Source organism: Fringilla coelebs (genome assembly GCF_963513975.1).
Source record: "Fringilla coelebs genome assembly, chromosome: 6".
Taxonomy (NCBI): Eukaryota; Metazoa; Chordata; class Aves; order Passeriformes; family Fringillidae; genus Fringilla; species Fringilla coelebs.
In genome coordinates, this window is record NC_140034.1 from 39584706 (window position 1) to 39610477 (window position 25772).

At 39.3% G+C, this 25772-nt stretch overlaps 1 protein-coding gene across 1 annotated transcript; it reads right to left on the bottom strand.

Annotated features, from left to right (window-relative positions):
- Positions 1-3603: 3603 nt before the first annotated feature.
- SPI1 (Spi-1 proto-oncogene) lies at positions 3604-23794 on the bottom strand. The gene is made up of 5 exons (XM_084207333.1): positions 23482-23794; positions 16995-17088; positions 9680-9867; positions 5754-5901; positions 3604-5076 (listed from the first exon to the last, which is right to left on the bottom strand). The coding sequence occupies exons 1-5, from the start codon at positions 23524-23526 to the stop codon at positions 4760-4762; spliced, it is 792 nt and encodes a 263-aa protein (XP_084063459.1). The 5' UTR covers positions 23527-23794; the 3' UTR covers positions 3604-4759.
- Positions 23795-25772: the final 1978 nt, after the last annotated feature.

A 25772-nucleotide genomic window follows, 5' to 3' on the forward strand; every position in this document is an offset into this window, starting at 1 on the left:
GTAGCACAAAGTAACACTGTGGGGAACCAAAGGCATGAAGGAGGATGTGGCTGGATGACTGGAGAGAATGGAAAGAAACACAGAATGGAAAGAAAGTTGCCCTGAAAAACCTGATATAATAGGCCTGCTTTGAGTAGGGGGTTGGATGGGGTGACCTCCAAACATCCCTTCCAGCCCAGGTTCCTCTGTGATCCTGTGTGCTGATGTGGTGTTCAGCTAAGGCAGACACAGGTGAGTTATGAGTGAGGAAATGAGAAAGAATATCTCAGCCTACTGCTGTTTTCATGCTCCCTGGAAGATGTTCACATTCCCCAGCTCTTGGAATAGGACTGATTATTTGGTTTATATACAGACCTCTCTAATTGCACAGGCTCAGCTGAGCCAACTGAATTGCAATGTGCAAAATTGTTAGGTGAAACTTGGTGAAGTTTGAGCTACTGTCACAGTTCCTTTAAAGAGCAAGTGCCTTATCTACTTAATTGTAAGATAGAAGCGGGTTCATTACATTCATTTTTATTACATGCACTACATGTTTAGTGTTTTAAGTAGATGGGTACACAAAACTATGTAAATCTGATTTGAGTGTTTCTTAGAAGAAGGAAAGGTGGCACGATAGCATGGTAACACACAAAATAAATTAGAAATAAATGCAAAATCCTGCAATTGGTACCCCAATCTGTATCATATCATATCACAGTCTTTTCTAGCTGTAATCTATACGTTTTAAATACAGAAGTGTGGGATTTCCATTGAGAACATACTGTTCAGGGCATTCTCAAAGGAAAAATGCTCATTGTGTTGTCACCAGCAATAAAGTCTTTGCAATGAATTTACAATGTGCAGCTACGGTACAAGGAAAAATTTGAGCAGCTGTATAAATACACTGAATTGAACTGTCTTGTGATATATGTACTAGTTATGAAACTGACAACATTGTTTGAATTAACCTCAATGATAATGAAGGGAATTTTGTTGTGTGGAGATCTAAATAAGGGGGGAAAAAATAGAAAGAAATGAAAGTCAAAGAGATTAAGTGATACAAAAAAACTAAGGCAAAAGGCTTACTGAGGAAAAGAAACCTGGCAATGTACAGAGCCTAAGCCCTGTTGTAGTCACAAGTGAAGACAAGCACGGATTGTAAGACTCTGCATCTTGAAATGAGGGTATAGAGATAAAATTTCATGAAGGAGGAAACCAAAAACCTCCAGCACACACATTGGGATGTTGTGTATGCATTTGGAGGACTCAAAAAAGTGGGCTTTCAGGCAAAAAATAAATGATAGCACCTTTAACTGCAGTTCTGTCTGGTGCAGGTGGTGCTTATATCTAGAAAAGTCTAACACTCTCCTTGACTGAGTAGAATTTAAAAATACATGCTACCACTGTAAATTATTATAAGCAGATTATCTGTATAGCCAGTGCAATTTTTCTAACTTTGATGCCTCTGATGTACAGCTAGAGGGAGTCTAATATATTGTAAGTTCAGTATTTTGAATTTAACTCACTGATAGTTTCCTGAATAATCTTGCTGCAGGAATTGATTGGGAACCACTGAGCAGCTGATAAAGCTGATTTTTAAAGCAGGCTGCAAAGGGCCAAATACAAGTTGAAAGAGGATTGATGATCTCTAACAGCAGTGGGCTGCAAAATGTTCCAATGAACTTTTCTCAATCATGGGTCATCTCTCCAAATAATAACCCCCCTGACCTTTTTTGATCACATCTGCCTGTCTAGTACTTGGCCACCTTCAGAAAAAGCAGCTTCTCTGTAATTTTGCAGAACCTGTGATTTAGTCGTATTCATTGTGGTGTTTTTGTCAGAAACAGCCAAAGAGCTGCTGGCATGTGCAGCTGAATGGCAATAATTCAGCTTGCCTGGACTGCCTAGTGTCCTGAGCAGTTGGGTTGTGTGGCAGACAAACAGTACTCTGGCAGAGAAGCATCATCATTTGGTCTCCTTCACAGCTGCAACACATGATTATTCACTCTTTATGCCACAGATGAAAAACCTAACCAGAAACAGATGGGAAGCAAATATTTTTAGAAACAGTATTTCAAAGCATTAACAAGAGGAAGAGAAAAAGTTTTCAGCTTTGGAGATAAAATTTTAAGCCTTCTTGATAAAATATATTCAATATTACTTAAAAATTTTTCTTTTTTATTAATAATACTATCCCCCCAAGATAATTTTCTCAGAATCTTCTATTTTCATGTTTCTTGTGGTCAAAACCGGTGTAAAATGCAAATTCTTTAATTCAAGTATAAGTAGTTGCTCTAAATTAGCATTTTATAGTAACGCACACACTCAAAGAGCTCATTTAAAGGTTCTTGTTTGTTTGAATGCTTATTTTAATTTTGTGTTATTTCTCCAGCATCTAATAGCATTTTATGCAAGACTTGCTAAGGAAATGGAAAAATAGGTCTCATAGATCTTAGAAAGCTTTTTGGTGAGCTTGAAATGGCTTTTGTGATATCCTAAGCATCTCCACAATTAACTCACCAGTTGGCTCTTTTCAGTTATCACAATTTTCCTGCAAGAGGAAATGATCCTTCTCTTTCAAATTACAGTGTCAGAGAAGGATCAGTTCTGCTTTTGAAGCTGTGTTTTTGATAAAGATATTTTTATGAAGAGAGGAATTATTACTCTAGTTTTCTTGAATATCAAGTCTGCAAGTCTGAGGAGTGCAAATGTCTTTAGTCTCTTTTTAATTCCACGCCAGCAGTGCAAAACATCAGCAGTGCCAAGCAGAGAAGTCCTGAGTTTCTAGCTCAGCAAGAAGGAACCTTAATTTCGTCAGTGTTGGGTGCTCTAGTCTTCTGAGAGCTGCCTTCAACAGCTTCCATCCTGAAACTTCAAAATGGGTGCAGATGGAGTTATCCAAGTCTAATTTAGTGAGTATTACAGTATTTCCTATAGGAAGTAAGTCCTTCCAGCACAATTTTAGAAACAAAATGTCTTCTTAATTTGACTCATCCTAACCCCAAGTGAATGAAAAATGATCCTCAAATTAACATGATCCTCAAAGCATAGTAACTAAAAGTTGGATTACAAGATTTTCAGAAGCATGAAAGCTAACTCTCTGCTAATTTTTGGCACTGACTGATGTATTTATCAAGTTCATACACCAGGAATAAAAATTGGGAAGTAGAACTTCAGGATGCTCGTTAACCAGGAGCTTCTTTCTTGTTTGGCTCCAAAGAGACACTGCAGGCCATGATGCCCCCAGATTTTCACTTCCACAGTGAGATTGTTACTGCAGATAACACTGACTGTGTTTAGATATAATTTTGAGAACTCAGGTCTGTAAGAAGCTTATCACTTTCAACTATTTCTGATTTCAGTGAGGAGCAAGCTCTGAAAAATTTCAGATTATTTAGTGGTATTTGGCATGTTATACTGCATTTCAGTATTGCTAAAAAAACCACCTCCTTCTCTACATTTTCAATCTGCCTCATTTCACCTCATCTATTTTGGGAAAGTCCTGATTTTTGAGTGATTGAAACGGTTGAGATATGTTAAATAATGTTAAAACTTAAAATACTAATTTTCTTAGAGTTGCTTGAATTTAGATTTATTTTCTGTGCTTAGATGTACTGGGTAAATTTACCATGATGTTTCAGGTATTGAATTATCATTTATTTTGCATTTTGAGTGTTATCTTTACAGTGCAGTTGTTATTAGTTACTATTAATTGTTTTACAGTAGGGCTTAAAATCCACAGTTAAAATCTTGAAACTCTTTTGTACTGGAATTTCACAAAAACATGATTAAACACAACTTACTTCCAAGAAAGATTCATGAGCGAGGATCAAGGTATCACTGTGGGGGAAAGGAAGACAAAAGAACAGGAGCAGGAAAATAAGTAAAACTGCAAAAGAACATGGTTAATTGATACATTCTAAATGGGATGGGAATATAAATGCAATTCTTGGTATACGTGACCAGAGAATGTTCAACTGGCAGGGTTTTTGCACAGGAAAAAATAGTGAGAAGTATATACACATATGTATTTTCAAATTTCCTTCAGTACTGCAGTCTCTTTAACGGTAATGCATTTCACCTCATAACATTTGGTACTGAGTTTGACCCCACTGATGATGTTTCCAGGTAAATTAAAAAGTAGCTACAGATGGATAAGGCCCTACAACCCAGTGCACCTTTTGTGCAGACGCCACACGGGAGCTGTATCTGCATAACTGAATGCGTGATGTGTGTTTGTGAAGTAACCATTTATTATGCAAACATCAAAACTTCATTATATCTAATTTTATTAAATATGTACATGTTATTACTATTTAAAAGAATGAGTCTCATTCCAAGATCTGCTAACTTCTCTCTAGCTCTGAGAGCTGCGGCAGAGCCTGTATTAATGCTAGTTTAAAAGCTGGAAGCTAACGCGGTGTCACTGTGAGTGACACAGCACCACCTCTGGAGGCAAAACTTCGTTGGCTGTATTCTTTAGTTACAATACAATCAGAAAAAAAAAAAGAAAAAAAAAATCTTTCCTGACAACAATATATTTGTACATTGTTTAAATTTCCCAACTCTGTCCAGCTTGGAGGATGGAAGCAAAGAATTCTGTCATGATTGGGATTCTCAGATGCTGAAGAAGGGGATTCGTACCAGAAACATCTGATGATAAAGGCTGTTTAAGGGCAGAGAAGGGGGCACAGGAAGCAAAGAGAAAGACGCGTCCATCTCCTCTGCTGGAATCCAGCCAGGAGCTCTCTCTATTTTTCATGCTTAGGGTCCCATGGCCTCAGTGAGGATAATGCTTCCTATCAGTGGCCCCCCTTCCCATCACCTCTCCGCTAAACTGGTAGGTCAGCTTCTTCTTAACTTTCTTGACCTCCCCTGTCTTGCCATAGTTTCTCAAAGCCCGTGCCATCTTCTGGTAGGTCATTTTCTTGCGGTTGCCTTTCTGGATGCCCCAGCGATGCGCCAATGCTTCTTTGTGTTTGGAGGAGAACTGGAAAGTACCTTTCTCCTTGTCCACCCACCAAATGCTGTCCTTCATGTCCCCACTGCGAAGAAGGTCCAGAAGGAACTGATACAGACGTATCTTTTTCTTGCTGCCTGTGTGAGAGTCAAAGAAGAAAGCCAGTGGAGCATTAGTATTTGTGTGTAGTTCCTAGACAAACAGCAGAAAGTATCTAAGTATTCCAGCGAGCTTGGAAGTTGCATAACTTCTTCAGTTTGCAGTATTTATAACCGTAGACAATATGACTGTGAGGACAAAATATGGGTTGATATACCAAGAACAAAAAGCAAGACTAAGTAATTCCAATGGCTAAACTTCTGAAATTAGTTTGCTAATTTGAAGCTAATTGAAAAACATTGCTCATTCAAAACTAACCTAAACCTAATTTTGGCAAGTTACACAGAGTGTGACTCTCAGATACTGAGCAAACACAGCTAAATAGTTTTTTAATTGGTTCTTCCTTGACTTTCTTGTCTTGGTTTTCCTGGCTGTTATTAGAAATTGGAGTAGAAATGGCAAAAGCCATTTCCATTCAGGAAGCCTGAATAGACAAAGCTGAAGGAGGCAAGGGAGTACATTAAGAAATGAGGTTTGAGATAGTTACGGTTGTGAGATTCAGAGGACGGGAGAGTGCAATGAGTCAGGGAAAGAAAAGCTTTGGAAGTGGCATAAAATACTAGCACAGCAGTTCTGCAGTTTTATTCATTATCCTCATGGTAATATAACACCTGCTCGGTTCACAGCTTGACAAAATCCTTCTGTTTTCACTGACCTGTTTCTCCATGCATAATTCCAGGCCCAGGGTCCACACCATCATTCTCTCCATCTGAAACCTCCAAAGGGGGGCTCTGCCTCTCTATGTCCTCCTCATCAGAGCTGGGCTGAGGTGGAGAGAAGTACATCCGCGGCAAATAGGACACCTTTTGGAGAACAGAGCAGTAGAGGGGCAAAGCAGTGACACAGAATAGGGCATCAAGATTAAAAAAGGAAAGGTAATGAAGAGAGGCAGAGAGAAAAGGGGGGAGAGAGTTGGAGATATGGGAAATATTTAGTGTAATACTGAGTGACTTAGCTGTGGACATTTATCATAAATGCCATCCTATTAAGAAACACTTTCAGATAACAGTCAACACTTAACACACGTACAATGATGCACCTTTACCAGAGGAAAGAATGAATAATGTTGTGAATGCCAGAACTTTCTCATATCTTATATCCTATGCAAGTAACACTGCCCTTCTTCCTCATATCTCCCCAAAGCTTGCTTTCTTCATAATGAGTTTCTGATCCCAGTTGTCTATCCCCAGAGTGAAACTGCTTTTCAGAACAACTTTTTTCCTAACACCGACAATCTGGAGCTGAATTCCAAAGAGATGAACAGTTCTGCCCTATCATGGCTGGCTTTGGCTCTGCTGTCCTGTTCCTTTCTGAGGCACAGTACCTCCTGATAGCACCGAAACCCTATGGGACTGCATCCAAATTTGGAGATGGGATTGTACCGGTCTGTCAGCTTTCTCTCTTAAACTTCCCCCGTGAGGAGGGCAGTAGCCTTAACACCAAGATAAGGATATATCATATCAGCCCATATTCTCTTTTCCCAAATGGCTATCTGAAAATTCCCCATTAGGGGGGAATTTCTCATCTGCAAAGCTATCAAGCCAGTTTTTGTGTTAAATTCTCTTGCCCTTATATAGAAGTGTTGTCAGAAGCAATGTGGAATATACCTCAGCTCTGTAAATTCTCAGTTGTGGTCTGGTTTGCTAGGAAACATGACCAGTTGGCGCAAATTATTGCATCTTCTTTTTTAATAAAGTGAAACAGGTCAGTCTGAGGGGCAGGGAATAAAAACCCAGACCCTACATTAAAAAACCCAACCAACATTCCCCAAACCCAGCAGCATATCTTATGCAGCTTTCATGAAATGGGACAGATGATAGTCCTTGAAACTGAGCTCCTTTTGTAGTGCTCTTCTCCTTCACCAGGAAGGGATGTTCTGAGCCTGATGCCCGCCCCAGGAGACCTCAGACACTGAAGTGGGCAGTGGGTGTTGGTGAGTCACTCACCCTGCGCTGGCTTGGGCCAAGCGGGGCTTTCTGGGTGAGTTTTTGGGTGAGTTTTGCAGCACCTGGAAATGTCCCAATCAGGCGTGTCCCCAGTGTGCCCAGGGCTGCTGGGGACAGCAGCTGGCAGTTAGTGAGTTGGCAGAGCGGCTGCAGGAAGGGCAGGATTGGGCAAGAGCCCGGGTAAGCTTCCTGTCAGATCCCCAGGACAAACTTCTGCCTCACCACAGCCACCTTCAGCTTCTTACAGTTAACAAAGCTGCAGCCTCTGGGCTGGGAAGGAAGGGAGAGACTGTGCCAGGGGGAAGGGGAATGAGAAGGCGGGACAGTGTCCTACAGGGGAGGGGAACAGAGATTGGTGTCCATGAGAAAAGGGCTGTGGGAACCTGGAGCGCTTTGGGAGGCTGTGTGGGAGTAGGGAACTGCTTCTCTGAGGCTGGAGTGGGACAGTGGGGCAGTGGGAGGGGACGTGGTGTCTTCAGAGGCCAGCCTGGGGAGCTGAGTGAGCTTTCCCCACGCTGTCCCCACTGTCCCTGACTGCTGTTTCTTTGCTCACACTTCCTCTGCACCTGAAACTCAGCGAGGGCAATCAATGCCGTGTCACACAGTTTTGGGACAGAGTCACAGAGGACTGGCATGTGTGTTATAAAGAGCCAGGTTGCTCACACCGTTCTGGAGAGAGAAAACTTAAGGAACTGCTAGCTACTTTCCATATTCTGAGCTTTCCTCAGAGTCTGTGGCACCCATGTGTGATTTTCCTCTTTCTAAAAGTTCTTAGAGCTTTCCAACCTCCTCTTTCATTCTTCCTTCAGAATGAATATCTTTTTCTTATTTTAGTATTTCCAAGGCCCCTGTTGGCAGGCTAACAAAATTTTTCAAACAAATCTTGTTCATGAACAGGTTAAACTTCAAATTTAATTTCCCGAAGTAATGTGATAGCCGCAGAAAATTCAAGAAATATCTTTGCACCTTCTTCCTTTACTGCAAACAGTAACTCCGATATTGCAGGAGAAGCATGGTAGTTAAAAACTAGCAAATTGAAAGGAGGATTAAGACTTGCTTCCTGCTTGTTTCTTTGCCTGGGACTGTGACTGAGACACACCAGAAGCTGAACTTCAGAACATGCCAAGTGTGATTTGCATGAGCTATTCTAGGAATAAAAGTAAAGTAAAGGAAAAAGCCAAAGGTCCCCTGCTGGTAAGGAAAAGAAGGGTAGTGGTGAATTCTACATACTAACATCTGCAGCTTGGTAGGGTGTGGGGCAGGGAGTTAGATCACAGTGCTCTTTATCAAAAGTTGTAACAAAATTAGTTCCCTGCCTTTCATCCTGAAATGAAGGACCATAGCTGAGTAGAATGAATGTGGATAAGCAGAAGTGCCCTCTCTTGCTTTTTGGTTGTGCTTCCAAAGACATCCCTAAAGGGGCTCATTTTCATCCTTTGCCCTTGGCCAGAGGTCATGGCTGGTCATTAGGTATTAGCAGTTGCAATGAGCAACTGAAACAACTTGAAGCTTCCCACAGGCTGCTGTTCCATGATGCATTTTTTATATTTGTAACTTTCTGTTCCTAATTCTTTGCTTGTATCTACATCTTATATTCTATTCCTGATTTTTTGATGGCTTGCAGTTTCCTGTTGTCAGTGTTAACTTACTCATTCTATTTTTTCTCTTCTTTCTTTTGGATTAATACAGTATTAACATACAATTTCAGTTTGCTTTGAGCACAGAAACTCAAAATGCTAAGCCCATGCATGTGGTTTTTCTCACAAAGTTTCAGCAAGGGTACTGTTACATGCAGCACCGTAATCAGCAAACACTCTTTTCCCCAACTTCAGTTCTACTCTGTCTTGTATTTAGGACATTTCATGTACATTGGGAAACTCTTTAGTACAGGATGTTCCAGCTTCCTTACTGCTTCCAGGAAAGACTTTGAGCATGTTCTTGTAGGCTCAAGAGTGATTTCCACATCTGCTGTGCTTAGTGTCTTTGCAGTACGATGGAACAGCTTATAATTTCAGCTTCAGTGAGAATTCACTGGTGCTTTGGTGACTACTGCACAGTGGAGTATCTTTTTTTTTTACAGTGAAATACCTGAGCAAAGACAAGACAGTGTGCTTTGGCTTATTTACTCACAGATAGAAGCACAAGTAGGGTCTCCTCAGCCTGTGGTAGAATTGCCAGTGACTTGTCTTTGTTAGCATTTCTCATACAAGTCATATAAAATTGTCAGGGTTCCTTGGAATATTTAAAACTTTACTACTACTTCAAAGCCCAATTCTTCAAAGAATTACTTCTTAATAGTCATGGGTACCCTTGCTATGATGATAAAAATTTTCTCAGCTGCAGTTCATCTTCAGAATTGCAAACCAATTCCAAATGAAACAAAAACTGAAATTCCAAACACCTCCACAAAATGCAGTTCTCATTTTAGACGGTGTGGGGGGCATGATTTCTCATTATCCAGGTGAAAAGAATGTTTAAAATACATTTGTCCTGAGAATGAAGAGCTTGACATGCCCTAAGAACCCGAGTAACTCATTTCAGAAGTCTCTTTCACTGCACAGTATGCATTCCCAGTGTGTTATTTTCTTTACCATTAATTGCCCTCTGGAGCTCTGAGCAGGGCTGGTGACCATACCTGATGGTTGAGCCCGATGTGTGTGGTTGGGATTGCGGAATCCAAGACGTGCATCTGCTCGATCTCCATGTGCCTGTAGAGCTGCTGCAGCTGGGGAGGCTGCACACTCTGCAGCTCTGTGAAATGGTTGTCTCCAAAGGTCTCAAATTCACTGTGCATGTGGTGTGGATGATATTCCCAATAATGATCTAAAGAAAGCGAAAATAGATTGTCCATCACTGCAAGATGAAAAAACATGGCATTCACCTGGCTTTCATTGACTCTTACTCCTGTCACAGCCCTTCCTGCCCTCTCCAAACCACTCCTGGTGACCTGTTTGTCTCTGCTGACCATCTCTATAGATCCCTGCAAAGTTTCTTTTCCTAATCTCGTAAATTCCTGTGACTGGGAAGTCATACTTAGGCCACTTTAAGTAGGAAAATGCTCTCAGAGAGTGAGATGGATTTAAATGATGATTTAACACAAGATGCAGAAGATGTTAATGCTGGCACCTTCCTCAAGAAGAGACCATAACAAGTTTCAAAACATTGTCATTCTTGAGACAACAAATTCTACTGATTTACACACTGTCATATTCTTATTACACTCTTCCTCAAGGCATGGAAATGAGGAGGTGGAAAAAATGTAAAGATTATTCTGCAGCTATCTTTAGTCTTTATTTTACTATGCTAACAAAATTTCAGGAATGCTACAGAAAAGTAACTTCCTGCTGTTTTGCTATATCACACATTTTTAAATACCAATACTAGAGAAAAAAGGGATAAACACTTGGAAATCTGGTGTACACTGTACACAGGAAGGCTGAATTCTAATACAGACTCTTTCTCTACCTTTTTTTCTCTATTACATTTGAAATTTCTGTGATAATTTGGATTTAAAAAAAAAATAAAGAAGTACTTAAATAACCACTATAATGTTTCCTGATTAATTTATCTTTGAAATGAAATTCCATATCACTCTCAGTTTTAGATTTCTGGATTTTTTAGTTCAACATAAGCCTTCAACTTTTTAGAATGTTGTATTTGCTGCTCAAAATTTAAAATTTTCTGCATGAAATGTGAAGTAATTCTACTTTCTCATGTAAAATATCTGCATACATAACTTTGCACATATTTATGTGCAACCTGTTTTTAAAATCAGTGTCTACACTACATCCTCTGCTCTGACTGAGCTTGGAACTAATTTCCAGGGTTCATCTTTTTGTGTATCACTTCAGGCGTGGCTGAAATTTCTTTATGATATTCTGTGTAACAATTTTAATTTATATCTTACTATTCCACATTCTCTTTCCTTATTAAATTATTTTAAAAATTTCTGTCCTCCCCTTTACATGTTTTCACGCTGTTGTCATGTACTCTTACAATCTACTTCTAATTATCCCTTGAGCTAGCATCAGCTCTGAGTCCTGCAGTGTAAATCAGCATATTCACCCCCCTATTCACACCTGTACACTTCTCCAAGCTCCCTCCCAGCTGTTGACATCCTTCCAATAACACAATGAACAGAATTGAACTTGTTCCTCTAAATGCAGTTAAATTTATAGAGGAACAATTGCCTTGTTCTGCCATATATGTTATTGTGCATGACATCTGGATATAAATGTGCTATGAATATTTTTCTTAAATATCAAGTTCGTTCTTTTTCTCATCTCCTGTCTCCTCATCTCCTTCCCCATTTGTGTTTTAACAGTTAAGTGTAATCACATTGAGGATTTGAAATCCAGGGGAGTGACTTTGGACGTGGCTTCCTTTGGATTGAACTCAGGGATCTGTTTATACCAAGCACACTCACACCTGAGAAGCTGTAAGCTCTTTCAGCTGCCTTTGTGCTCAGGCCTGTAGAAATTTATTTGGAGGCTCTCTGAGATCATGTATGACACCAGCACTTACTTTTTGTCCTTTCTGCTTTTCTGATTCATGAATAAACCTCGTCACTGCATATTGAAGAGGTGGAAATGGGCTTATAAAAGCAGCCAGGAAGCTGCTGCCTTACTTTGTCTTCACTTTGTTCTGTGGCACTTTCTATGGGCTATGTATGGATTTTATAGCCCTAAGATAATTACAGTGCACAATAGCACTTCTTCATGTTGCAGTTCAAGACAAAAATTTCAGTTTCTAGTGTAAAAAAGTGGGGTTTATGGATGTAAAGCACACAGGTGTTTTTATATCCACACCTACTGCAACCCAGGAAACAGCAGAATGTGTGAGTTGAAATCCATAATTTACCTAAGGCTGTTTCCTAGTTGGAAGCTTTGAGCACTTTCAGTGTGAAACCTTTCCATTCAGTTGGAAGACTGAGCCACACTAACTCATGTTTTCTCTGGGTTAAATTAGTGCAGCTTTCTCTAAGTAGAGCCAGCCCTTGAGTTCCCACATACCATGGGCAGCCCTACATATTAAATTGTTGAGAATACATCCCAGGAATAATCTAAACTCTTGTTCCTTAGAAGGATGTGGCTCTGCTTGCTGTGTGGAAAATTGCTCTGTCAGAGGACAATGTATATTCCCAAAGATCCCTTGTCACTGGTAATCCACAGCAGCGAATGAGATCAGTGCAGAACTGGGAGGATGACAAAGCCCAGGAAAAATCTCTGAGGCTGTCAATGGCAGGTCTTCAGCTGTGGAATGTCTTACTAGCAGTAAATATGGTGGCCAAGAGAGAACAAAGAATATTTCCAACCTGCATAGCCATGAGTATCTATGCACCCTCCAGGTGGTCTATTTTTGATTGTTTTAAAATATTTTTTATCAGTAATGTTTTTATACTTTGAGTTACCTCTTAGTTCTTTGGAGCCTATGACAAGGTTAGTGTTGCTCCAGAACTGTTTTAGTTTTTCCCTTTGCAGATTAATTAGCCCATGGAACACTATCTATGCACATTCATGCTAATAAATAATAAGTAATTATCATATTAATTACTAAATTCTTTTTTTGTGGAATTAGATGCTGTTGTAAAAAGAAAGTAATATAATAATACTATTAACACAGCATTTAGGATTTAAAGTAATGACATAATAGTATTACACTACCAAAAAATCTATGTCAGAAATTCAACACAAACTTAGGTCCAAATGTTCAAGTTGTGATAGGGAGCAAAGTCCTTATTCTTTCCAAAATATTTGTAATTTCCCAGTAATCCCTAGAAGAAACAATATTGGTTTAGTAACATTAGAAGAGAAATTGCAAATCTGTCTCCACAAGTCCTTCTGCAGTTAACCATCCTGGCGAAGTTATTGCATATGAAAATAAAAAGAGGAAAATTTTAAAATCTGCAGATATTTGAGTTACCAGAAACTCTTTAGTTCTGTGCTCTTTGTTAGTGTTATGTCAGTTACACATACCAATTTTATTCTTTTCTCTGAAACACGAACGTGGAAGGAAGAAAAAAGGTAGGAGATATAAATTCTAGAAATGGAAAGTGCCTGTTCTTTGGGTAAAGGAAAATGTCATTAAAAACCAAGCTATACCTACACAACGGAGTCATTATGAGAAATTTCATGTGAAGTGAAAGAGGATGTGAAAAAAATTCTCTCTTACAGAGGCATGGAGATTATGTTTGTTTTGGTCTTGTATGTAGTGAAAGGTTAGAGGAAGGACAATAATGAATTCTGAACTCCCTCCCATGACAGAGAGCCTGTTGGGAAGCAATAGCTGCCCTAGAGGGATTGTGTCAATATTCACCATGGAGGGAGCTCCTCACTCCGCAAGTGAGGAAACCTGACTGGACGTTCCCATGCGCCTTCTCATGGCTGTAAATTGCTTTGTTCCTGTTTCAATAGATGGAAAATGACAGCACCAGTGGTCAGAATACGAGACAGGCTCCAGGAAGGTGTTTGTAATAAATGTGGAGCACCGGGCAGAGGGTGCAGTGGGGCAGGGAGCTGCGGGAGCTCTGCCAGCGCCGCTGCTGCCTGCCCAGCCCGCGATGCTGCACTCCTGTCCAGTGCACCGTCAGCCAGGACAGGCTTCCTGCACAGCCCCACGCTGTTCCCACTGGGTTTTGCACATCTGAAAAAAGCAAGTCAAGGAAAAAAGCCATAGAGGAAGTGAGAAAAATGTTGAAGGATGCTGGAAAGGCAGTGTCTTGATCAGACACTACAGTCGCCCTTGAGAAGAGCGCTGTGGTCCTGGGCAGAGCATCAGTCTTACCTGAAACAATGTTAGAATCTCATTAGCTCTCACTTTACAAGCTTCATGACTTTAATTATGCCAAATGTTCAAAAGCCTCTGGGTCAGGCCCCATCAAATCATGAGAATAGCTTTGAAGGGAGGGGATTTTTAAATGAAGTTTGGAATTCTTTCTTTGTTTTCTTATAGCATTTAAGACTAAGGTTTACATGTTTGGACTTTCCTCCACTTCTACGTGGCCTAACAAAATCAAAGCTGAGATTCCTAAATGGTCATGTTTCTCCAGGATATGAGGCAAAAATAAAATCCCAGATCATGAAATCTAGTGATTTCCATGAGGCTAGCAACAAAGTGAACAAGGGTCAGCACTCAGCTTCATACAAAAAGTGATTTTTACTAAACCTATAATGTTTGATGACAACATAGAGACAAAGCTGCAGTGGAATTTTGTAATTACAAAGATTGCATTAGTGTTACAAAATATGCTGTTACACTTACTGACTTACAAGCCCAGGGTAGGGTGATGGACTAATATATGATCACCCAAAGCAGCTTCTGTCCAGCATGACTGTGTCTCTGTATTTATTACAGGGTTTAAAACAGAGTTACACTGCAGTACAGAAAATCAAACACAATGCTTGTGGTGATGAATATGTCATGTTGTGGTTTTGCTTGTTAATTTCAGTGTTCACTTAATGGAAATAATTTCCTAAATATTAGTCACTAGTGGAACAGATCTCCATATTTTTTTTTACTTTACTGCCTATTTGTGTACATAAGTAAGTAAGGGATAATGAATAAGGTGCAAGGGTTTCCTTCAGTGCCATATTTGAGGAAAAGGGACAGTAATACATGTGGCACAAATCTACACAGTAAGACATTGCCACCTCCCTTTCACAAAATAATTTTTCTAGCAATGAGAGAGAGGTAGTCTGACACCTCAGGAAATTTTCCAATTGCTTTAACAGTCCCTTGTCAGCAAGATCAAAAGTCTTCTGTCTAGTGGCATCTATTTGCATTAACTGGTAGTATTGAGGTGCATAATGGTACTAAGTAGACCTGCAAAATTATTTTTATGTATTGCCAGTGATCTCACTGTATCCCAAACTGAACTTCTCTCCCACAATTCTGTTCTTATTTCTTCTTTTTATCCTCCTATCTAATCAGGTTCTTGTCTCTTTCACTGCTGTTATTGCAGCACCTTTTTATTCCTTTCCCCTCCGTTTTTCAATCATTGTGCCTTCATCCACTTTGTTCTGAACACTTAGTACATATTTCTAAATGTACTTTGTGACATCCTTTTCCTGCTATCCTCAATACATTATACTTCTGTCATGTAAACAAAATGAAAGCCAAAGTTGGGTTTTTCAAGGTTTATCAGAAAGAAGGAAAGTACAATAATTTGTAGGTTTTAGCCTCCATCTGCATTTTTTGGTTGTTCATTGCTGTTTTGGACTGTGAGCAATTCAGGATAGCACAGGGCACAGATATTTATACACAACCAGCTATATTACAGGTGCTTTCATAAAATAAAATTTGATTGAAATGTGCAGGCTAGGTTTAGGTTGCATCTTCCATAAGCACTTACTGTAGGAGTTAAAATGTTTTTGGGGTCTTTAGGACAAGTGCAGCACAACTTTAGGAACAGAGAAATTTCTGTTTAAAGTGCATGTTTAGGTACTGCTTAGGTTATAATCCATATAGGTCACTTCCCAGGTTTTGTTGTGTTCATCATGATGAGTAAAATCATGCTAGTGATCTGGGAAATGTAGCTTAGAAGTAGCCTTTCAGTAGAAAAACGGGCAATAAACCAGATGGGGTGATTAAATGATGAAAGATAGAGGGAAGTTTTTGCTTGAGGTAGCCTAGACTTAATGACAGAAAAGTTATTTCCCAGTGCTTTCTCCTACATGGCATCTTTTATATTTATTGTTTGATTGTCACAATTGCCTTTTGAGATAATCAATGTTATCCTGTTTTATGAGTGTGCAAACAGGCAGGAGGTATAATGTAAAAACCCTAAATTTCCACGTGGAATTTTCTGGGTTTGATTAGTGAGACTCGACAGATGCCATGAGATAACTTATAAAAACAGAATTAATTCTTTGTCTTCAGGTGTTAAGAATATCATAGGTATTTCCTGAATGAAATGTAGGGGACAAATTTAAGTAGGAATCTCTTTCAGCTAAATGTTCAGAGTGATCTTAGTAACTCAGTGCTCTTTTGTTGCCCCAAACCAGTGCTGTGCTATGATTAGTTCATGTCTTAAATTATAACAGCAATGGGTCTAGTTGCTATATCAGTGGGATTCTTTCAGGGAAACTCCAGGACCTGCAGGGACTGCCACCCCTAAGGGAGTAGAACGGTGCTTTTCCTTCCTGAGTCAATATTGACTCTGGTATTTCCAGGGTGCTGTTGCTGGACCATTGTATTGCACAAAATTCACAAAGCACGGCTCTCGCCTCTGCATTGATTTAGAGTCCAGTGCCCAGACAACACTAAAATATAGACACCAAGGCTTTGAAAGCACATACATAAATTGAACTAATAAATAATCATACAGCATTTTTACCCTGAGTTATGTTTGTGTACAAACAGCCACAAGGAAGTTTTACATGGATTTAGAGACAGGAAGTACTTGGGTGTACTGGAGGAAGAGTGAAAATTAAAGTTGGGTGTGGCAGCATGCAGTGGAGATCAAAAGAAAGAGAAAAATATATGGAGTTGGAAAAGGCTAAATACCAAAGAAATTTAAGCACAAATAGATTATCGAGGACCTAAGTGAAATGAGAGTTGGACATGGGAACACAAGAAGAGGAATACAGTGTGGCAAATCCATGTTCTTAAAGAGTTGAGGAGCTGAATGCTTTTGATCTGCAGAGGAAAATAAAAACACTGTAAAGATAATGAAGGATAGAGATCATGACATCACACTTTCCTGGGAACTCTTGCATCATAGAGTGCTTTTTAAAATGCTCTTTCAGAGAAATCATGTTACAGCTGGGTTGGAGCAAATTATATAATAATATTATATTATTAATAAAATATTTTTTTTTCCTGATTCAAAAATGTGTTCCTATACATTATAGATCACAGCAATAAATGTGTTATTTTCTTGTACATCCTAAATCCATTTCCTGTGGTAGCCCATGAGACTTTATGCTCCAAGGAGGTATTTTCTGACTTACCACCATGACTCTCTCCATCACTGTTGAGATACTGGTAATAGTCATGGGGCTGTCGGTAGAGGTCTGACTCATAGGGTACCATATCTTCAGAGGGCTGTAAAAAGAAGAGGAATTTTTAGAACAGCAAGTTCACACAAATCCTTTCCAAATTATTAATATAGTTAGTGAAGGGCTGATGCCAACCCATTGTATATTGCTTAGGGAAAGAAAGGAGAGACTTCAAGTTATTACTGAATCAGCAGAAATAAAATGTGTGATGCCAAACACTGGTTTTGGGTGGAAAAAAAAAAATAAATAGTAATCCCAGTAGAAAAGAGACCCAGCCTGTGGAGCAGAACTTGTCCAGTTGTAATCCCTTGTATCCCACACTCCAGCCTTCTGAGGATACTGCTTTAGAGCTGTTGTAAATATTAGGCACAAGTAAAGGTGAAATATTTTCTTTGGTAGTAACAGACATTTTCTTTTATTGATGATGATTATTATTCTTATTATTCCTTTACACAAAAAAGAAAGCAGAAACTTGTCTTGCCTAAACACATTGTTTCTGCATTCTGTGTTTCTACACTCTGACTAAATGGTGGCAGTCTCTCAGAGGGTAGTGGCACTGACAGAGGGCATAAACACTTCTTCTTTCTCAGTTACTGGCCAATATTTGCTGCCTCAGATCAACTGCACAGGACTTTTAGACACACACAGTGAAGACAAAAAGTCCAAATGTGGGGCAAACAGTGAGTTGTGACCTGTTGGATGCTCAGCTGTAGAATTGAAGATTTCTCTATCCTCTCAAAACAGGTGACATAGGGTAACTTGCCCACTGCTCTTCCTCCTAAGCCTAGTATTCCAATGTGAATGCTGAGTAAGATCTTATGTTGTCACAATAAAGGTTGTTTATTATTAGCTGTGCACAATAATAAGAGTTAGAGAAAGGCAGTCTCTGTCATGGGGTTTTGTTAAACGTTAGTCCAGTTAAGTTTGTTACAGTGTTTCCTTCCAATCCAAACAAATTCTTGCACTGTCAACAGCAAAGAACTCAACCACCTTCTTGCCTTTTTTGGAAAGGAAATTGCTTCTAGTATTTCTGGGTGTTAAGAAAACATTTTAATTCTATTAATGACTCCATCATAACTAACTTTGAAGGACAAGTATTTAAAATAACATGATAACTATATGATGGGCATATTTCTTGTGTTTATATTTCATATGCTTACCTGTATGTCCCAAATTCTTTCCCTCTGAACCTGTCACATTTTTGGAACATCTGCGTTTTTAAAGTTTATCCTGTGGTAACAGCATGACAAAAATACAGGGCAGCTTCTCTTTTTCTTACTCCTCTAGACTGCTTGAGAAATGGAACCTAAGGGAGCAGCTGCCACTAAAATCCAGATGGAGGTGGTAGATAAGCAGCTAGCAAAAGGAAAAGACTTTTTTTTCTGGTTTCTTTAATTCTTCTGGTTAACTCCTTCGGTTCATTCTGCTGGAATTTGGGGGTTTAAAGGTTGTCCCTTTCTGAGGATTAAGGTGTTAGAACACATGCCAAAAATACCTCAACAAAACACATTCAGAAATTACTTTGGAACTTGGTAAATCCTTAGCAGCAGCCGTGTGTTCTGTTGGAGTATCATTAAAAGGCACTGGTGAGATTGTCTAAAGCTTTGTGGCTTACAGCACACACATTCACTGGGAGTCAGATCCATGGAATATTTAAAGTCTCAGGAGAAAATCCATCTCCTGGCTACAAGCTCCAAAGAGAATTGGAGGTGGTGAATAAATGCTTTGGGGAAATCTTGGGAAGAGGATAGCCCACAGTAAAAGCTTTCTAAGGGAAAGACTAAGGAAAAGGGACAAGTCATCATTTAACTGCCTCCACACAGGAACACCAGTGATGGGACTCTTCTCTGGTCTCCAGAGCTGTACTGTAGGTACAGTCCTCCTTCCCACATCTATGGGATTACAGTAGAATTGCCCTTTATTCACACAGAGATACAATGGGAAGTATAACACGTTTTCCAGATTCCAGTGGGGTGGTCAAAAAGTCAGTACAGCATGCATTTCCTCACTGTTTCTGCTTTTTCTCTATGCATTTTCTTGGTGTTCTCTCTGGATATATGTATTTACTCATCTTCATTCCTTCCACCTTTGGTGTACTCTGATCTCTGACAGGAAAAAGTAATGAGACTGTATTTTGCTTTCTTTAGCATAAAGTTCTGAATGGAATTTCTCCTTTTTATGATCTTTGCAAATTAGTTAATCCCATTCCCTCATTTCCTTTCCCTAAATATATGCTTCCTGTTAAATATATAAACTTATGCCTTCATATTCAAAATTTTAAATTATTATATTATAAATTAAAATCAAATTTATAATTAATATTATAAATCACTATAATTCAAAGGAAAGCATTGATGTTCTGTGAAAGGGGAAACGTCAACATCTAAATAGAAAATGCATATCATACTAGTTGGGACAAACAGAGGTTAAAAAGTCATATAAATGTACATTGTTTGAAAGAAAAATCTCTGTTTCTTCTCAACTAAGATACTAGAAACTGATAGAAATTATTAAGATGTTAGTACCTAAACGCATTGAAGTTTGAAATGCTGATAACTGTTTAGCCAAAAGTAAACTAATTTCAAAAGAAATCAGAATCCTGTCAATCTGGGCTTAATTTGCTAAAACAACAAGGCTACCATCACTCATTTCTTTAGAGAAGTATAGCTTGGCAGGAAGGCCAAGCCTCAGTCCAAAAGTAGATAAAAAATACATATTTTAGGCAAGGAGAAGAATGTTTGGCTTTTCTTAATTGTGCTTTCCTTTATTGTCTTCTCTCAGTTTCCAAACTCCCCCACTTCAGAACAATATACATTAACAGGCAATAGTGTTTCACAGTCTGACAGCTGAGAATGAACTATTTTACCATTCAAAAGCTACTTTTACAGTTCAGATGCATATTCAATGACCAGAGCTAAAGGGGGGTGTGTTAAATAGACTCCTAAAACAATGACTCCCTTAATATTTACAGATATGACTGCAGAGTGAGTTGCAGATACCCAACATCTAAACACAATTTTACATAGGGCATTGGGGTACTATAAACTTTGGTTTGAAAGTCTGGGGCCTAAAATTTCTTTATCATAGACTCTTGGAGTTTTTATCCTTGGATTTGTTTCCTGTCCAGTGATGCTTTTGATGAAATACGTGTGTATATCCTTGTTAACTCATGCAACTGGACCAATCTGTCCCCACAAAGGACTCGTAATGGCACTGCTTTCTGTCTTGGTGTCTGATCTTCAAGGGCACAGGGACTAGCATGGCAAGATGTATATTAAACATTTAAAAGTGTACTTCTCATAAACTTAATCAGGTGGTGGTTAAAGGACACAGAACAGCATGTATTCTTTCTGATTGTCCTATGGGAAAGTGGGATATTTCCCTCTATTTATTAGAGAGACTATTTTCAAGAACATGTTTTTAATTGCTTTCTGGTTTTTTGGGGGGTGGTTTGTTGTTTTAGTTTTTTTAAAGAAAAGTTTATTGAGAAATGTTTTCTCTAATTAGAGAGAAGAGATTTCACCATGTACTGCTGTTGCCTCTTGTGTCAATCTTTACCCACTTGCCCTGTCCTTCTCTGGAACCTCCCCACCCACACCCATTTCATCACCTCACTGACAGCTCTTCCATGACACTGAACTGTTTTGTTACTCCTGACAAAAAGCAAAGAATAGCTTATGTTTAATATTTAACTGATGTCAATGGCCACTTGTTCTATCGGTTGTTTCCATGTAAAAGAATGACTGAAAGCTTTGTTAGGATCCCATAGTTGTGGTCTGAAGTTGGAATCTCCTTTCATGCATGCCATGAGGTGCAGTGCTCTATCTAAGACAGTATTCTACCCTCAAGTAAGAGGCCAACAAACAATACTTTCTGTCACAGACTTTGATGCATGAAGAGTGGCCTCAGTCTTCCATCTTTGCCTGAAACTCAAGGGAAAAGCCACAAAACCAGTCAGAGAAAACTCAGTTGGCATTGGTTAAGAGAGACACACTGGTCTCAACTGAATAGCAGACTGAAAATATTGTTATTCCCCAAGACTTTGTCAGATGATTCCAGGGAATTGTAAAATCACTAAATGCTGATCTGTTTGTTATCTTGATATAACTATTCACTGGCATGTGATTCAAAAACACTTCAGACAATTTCCAGTGATGTGCTGCTGAGACAAGCTTTAAGGCCAAGATTAACTTTATTTCCTTGGAAAAAAATTACAGTATAACTATTTTAGAAAAGATGAGTAAAAATATTAGCATGATTACTCATTGGGCCAGCCTCACTGGACCGTGTTGACAGTGCAGTTATGTGGAACAGAGTACTTCTGTGGGGCATTTTTGCTCTCATGCAAAAATACTTCATTAAAAGCTTTGATTTCTACAGGTGGCTACTTAAGGGTTCATATAAAACTGGAACCCTCTTCAGGCAAAAGTGTTTGACTTAATAATGTTTTGACCCATAACAAAACTGAATTCTATCACACACTGGAAGACATAGACCCAGTCTGCAGAACTTTTCCCCACAACATTTCTTATCTTCAGAGGAAGATGCAGTACTCCCAAACAATTTAAACTGTGTTTTCCAGCTGGGGGATAAGAATTGCCTAGCCCAGGCAAGAGAAAGCAGTTACTGACCCACCCTCAACTGAACGGGGAAGGGTGGAGGAGGGAAGTGCTGCTGCAACCCCTGCCTAGAAACAGGCTCGTGCCTCCCCACTGAAAAAGTCCCAGGAGACAGACTTGTAGGACTCTAGCTGGCAGTGCTCAGAGTGCACTTGAAGCAATTTTGAAAGTACAAACCACAAAGTTATTAAATTTTTGACAGTTTAATCACAAAACAAAAAAAAAAAAAATCAAATTGCTCCATCAAGAGCTTCAGTAAGATGCAACTGGGTTTTCACTGCCAGTTGTATCACTCATCTGAACACAGTTCAGACAGATTATTAACTGCAACACAAATTAGAATACGGGCCAAACTGTGTTAGATTTTCACCCAAGTTATTCCACATACGACCTAGAATTCAACACTGGGAAAAAAAAGGCAGAAAATTTGGCTATGAGTTAGTGAATGGACAGAAAATTAACAATTGGGTTGTGTTTGAATGGAGATGCGGTTATCTGGTGTAGCTGGTTTGTGTTTCTATTTAATTAATTTTTTTTTAAGCCCAACAAGTAACATACTGAGAAATCTCTAGATACGGTTTTTTAGCTCATTTCTATTCAGATTTCTATTCTGTTGCATTTACAGGAGACCCATTGGGAAATTCTGTGTATTTAAGAAAAAGAGAAATTATTTTTAGAGTCTCCTCACCCTTTGGGTAAATAGGTGATCTCAGGGGGACTAATGATAAACTGAGAAAATAAAGGGTCTCCCCTAAAAATAAGATAAATACTTTCAGTCATCATGGATTCTGAACATGACAGGGATTCAAAGGGCAATCTTTCTGTATGGAAGATAAGAAATGGCTTTAGTCTTCATTAAATGGGACAAGACAAAACCAAAACTTGATACAAGTTTTTGTTAAAAACCCCTTGGATCTGCATTGTCTCTTTCTGTTCTCTGACACGTATAGCAATTACTGTAACCCATCTACCACATAAAAAGCCAAGTCAACCACCTTATCTGACACCTCTTCAGCTTCTACAAACTTCATGAAATCTAATTAGGGCCTCTTGTACCCATTCTGCTTAGAGATTTGCCATTAAGCCTGGTTTCTGAGCAACAGATTAGTGACATTATTTTTTCATAAGTAATAATTTTTAAAGTCACCGTACGATAAATTACAGCAGCGCGACAATGCTTCAGAGTTAAGGAAAGGATAGACCTGCCCCAAAGGCACACAGAAAAATTTATATCTTAGAGAAAACATTGAAAGACTCAAACAAGGACTGTAGGTTCATTCCCCATTCGTGAGTTGCTTTTTCACAGTCAGCGAATTCAAGAGAATTAAAGAAAAGTTTAAGTTAAAAACTAAAATGCCACCATTGAAAAGAACTCACAGAGTCCTAAAATCTGCAATATGTAAATCAACATTCAACAACTCTTCTCTCACAGATTAGTAGACAGTTAAATACATAAACTATGTCAGAGACTTCAGCTAATTAAAAATTACGATCTGAAGAAAGACGGCTTTTATATCATGTGGGTGGCACTGAAGAAGAGAGATTTACTGACTTGCTATAAACACCCTGTACGAAAATACCATACATTTAATCTGTGAAAACAAACGGAGATCAAAATCAGATACAAGTTTGGGGAGGAAATGTTAATTTCCCTTTCATTGCAGTGTTGTCACTAGTTTTATATATTGACCTAAGCCAAACTTCCTGGCATTACAAATACAGACCAAAACAGAGATATTCTCAAATAACAAAACCTGGTTTACTTCGCCTTTTGCTACTGAACCAAAAGATCCATATTACAAATAAATCCATGTACTCACAGGGGGAATAAGGGGAAATCCTTCCATCTTGCAAGCTTGCAACATTCAGCCAACTTCTGAGTGAATTTTTCTTAATTCAGTTTTCAAACATCCAGAATAACTGACTTGCAAAAAATCATATTTAAAAAATGGGGGGAAAAAAGGAAAAATAACAAAAAAAAGAAAAGAGAAAAAAAAAAAAGAAAAAAGTGAGATCCTTGGACTCCGTGAAGTCCCTTAGCAGTGGTGGATCTCAGCACAGGAGGACCCTAACAAGTTTTCATAGTTTGCCCTAACAGGTTCTGAGGTGAACTTCTTCCCGAGTTGTATGCGAAGTTCCTGATTTTATCAAATGTCTGTAGAAGGCAGATAGGCCTTGGGTCTATCAGTGCGCTGTGACATCACACTTGAGCCAGTTTGCATAAATCTCATTTCAGGGAGCCGTGGCGCTGCAGCAGGAAGTCTGCCCCAGCCATGGACAGGTGCTTGGCTGTATAATCAGCAGCCCAGAGCCTGCCATCAACAAGCCAGCGTGTGGGTGCAGCCCTGGGGGAAGGCTGCGTGCTTCCCGCTGCACATGAACCAGAACCATGGTGCTGCTGCTCTCAGGTTTAATGAGAGACCATAGACACAGTCCTGGCAACTTCTGAGAGGCCAGAGCAGCGGCGGAGACTTGCATTAATAACAGTCCTGTGTTGAAATTATGTGGCAATACTTAGCAGGTAGAAAAAAAAGAGTATGCAGTTTCAAATACACAGCCTTAGGTTTTTGCAAAACACTGAAGTGATGCCCATGAGACTTTTGTCATCAGCTTTGCACGAGAGTAAATTCAGTGAAAGATACTTTGTCCTCTTATTTGTTTCTTGTGAACTCTTTTGTTTTATAATTCCTGCAAGATGAAAGTGAGTGGGCAAAAGGAGAAAGCATTGCATGTCTCTCACGATGACTTCCCTCAGGTCCTCAGTGCTTTAACTGTGAATAGAGAAGAAGATTTATAGACTCTTGCTCAAAGTGTCAGGTGCAGAAATACCTTGTAGAGATTTTATGTTAGCTCTGCTCACTTGATTTTCTCCCCTCTCTTTATCCCACTGCTCTGCTGGCATTTGGCTGTGCTGAACAAATGCCCTTCGTATGCAGGTTCTGGCGGTGCCAGAGGCGAGCGGGGCATGGGGAAGGATGTAGGGGATGTGGCCTGGCTACAAGGGGAGAGAGCTCTCATTCTGCAACATGCCTTCTTGCTTTGCAGTTACTTTCTAATGTCTTGGAAAGGTGAAGTTTCTTTGTCTGGTTTGTTCCCCTTCAGACTATGCCCATGTGCCACAGGTTCTGCTTTTGAAAGCAGCCTGCTTACCACTCACCTGGATCTGTGTGCGAGGGGGAATTTCAGCCACTCCAGACTTCCTCCCTTGTACACTGGTAAAACCAGAGGCCACTCACAAGTTCCTCTCATTCCCCACCCTCAGGAACTCCACAAGCAAACCATATTAGCAATGGGATAATAACAAGAACAAGATGGGATATTAACTCTTGAAGCCTCAGACTGGATTTCGTCAGCATTAGTCGATGCATAAGCATTTAATTCTTCCTTAATTCATACCATGAACTCTTGACTTTAGCCTGGGAAAGCAAGCTGCTAAACAATCCACTTCTGTTTCTGAGATGGTTCTCAAGTCTCCCCCTGGATATCAGCCTGGAAGTGATCAAACCACCTGGGGGAAAAGGAGAGAAGCAAAGTAACACCCTGATGATAAAATTCAGTGCAAACAGAGAAGGGAGTGAACACACAAATCTTACAGTGGGTAATTGAATAATAGGTGATAAAAGCAATTGTGGAAATTGTGTGTCTATTAACAAGGCTATTCAGAGCAAGGAAGATATGCTATCTGATTCACTGCACACTGAAAGATAGCTTCAGCAGCTTCTGCAAATATTAAACATGTGTTTTATACAGAGAGGCTTCTACTAAAGGGGCATGAAACTATATTCCATAGGCTGGAGGACATTTCTGTACTGACATTTAGCACAGGAAATTGCCTAATAAGGACACAGATATTTTGTACCAGCCTTACTGCACTCAGGGAATGCTGGATTGCCAACATTATCAACCAGGTCCAAATATAAAGTACTTGTAAGTGCACCAAGGCAATCGATATAAAGAACTAAATTGATTCTATGTATGCTGAATCAAAACTAAATTATATGCCATAAGGTTTCAGGATGAGCAGGAAGTTCAGCAATTAAATAATCTTCCCAGGAAAGAGGGTGTCTCCACAAATGGAAATGCTCAAAGTGAGATAAAACACTTGTTTACC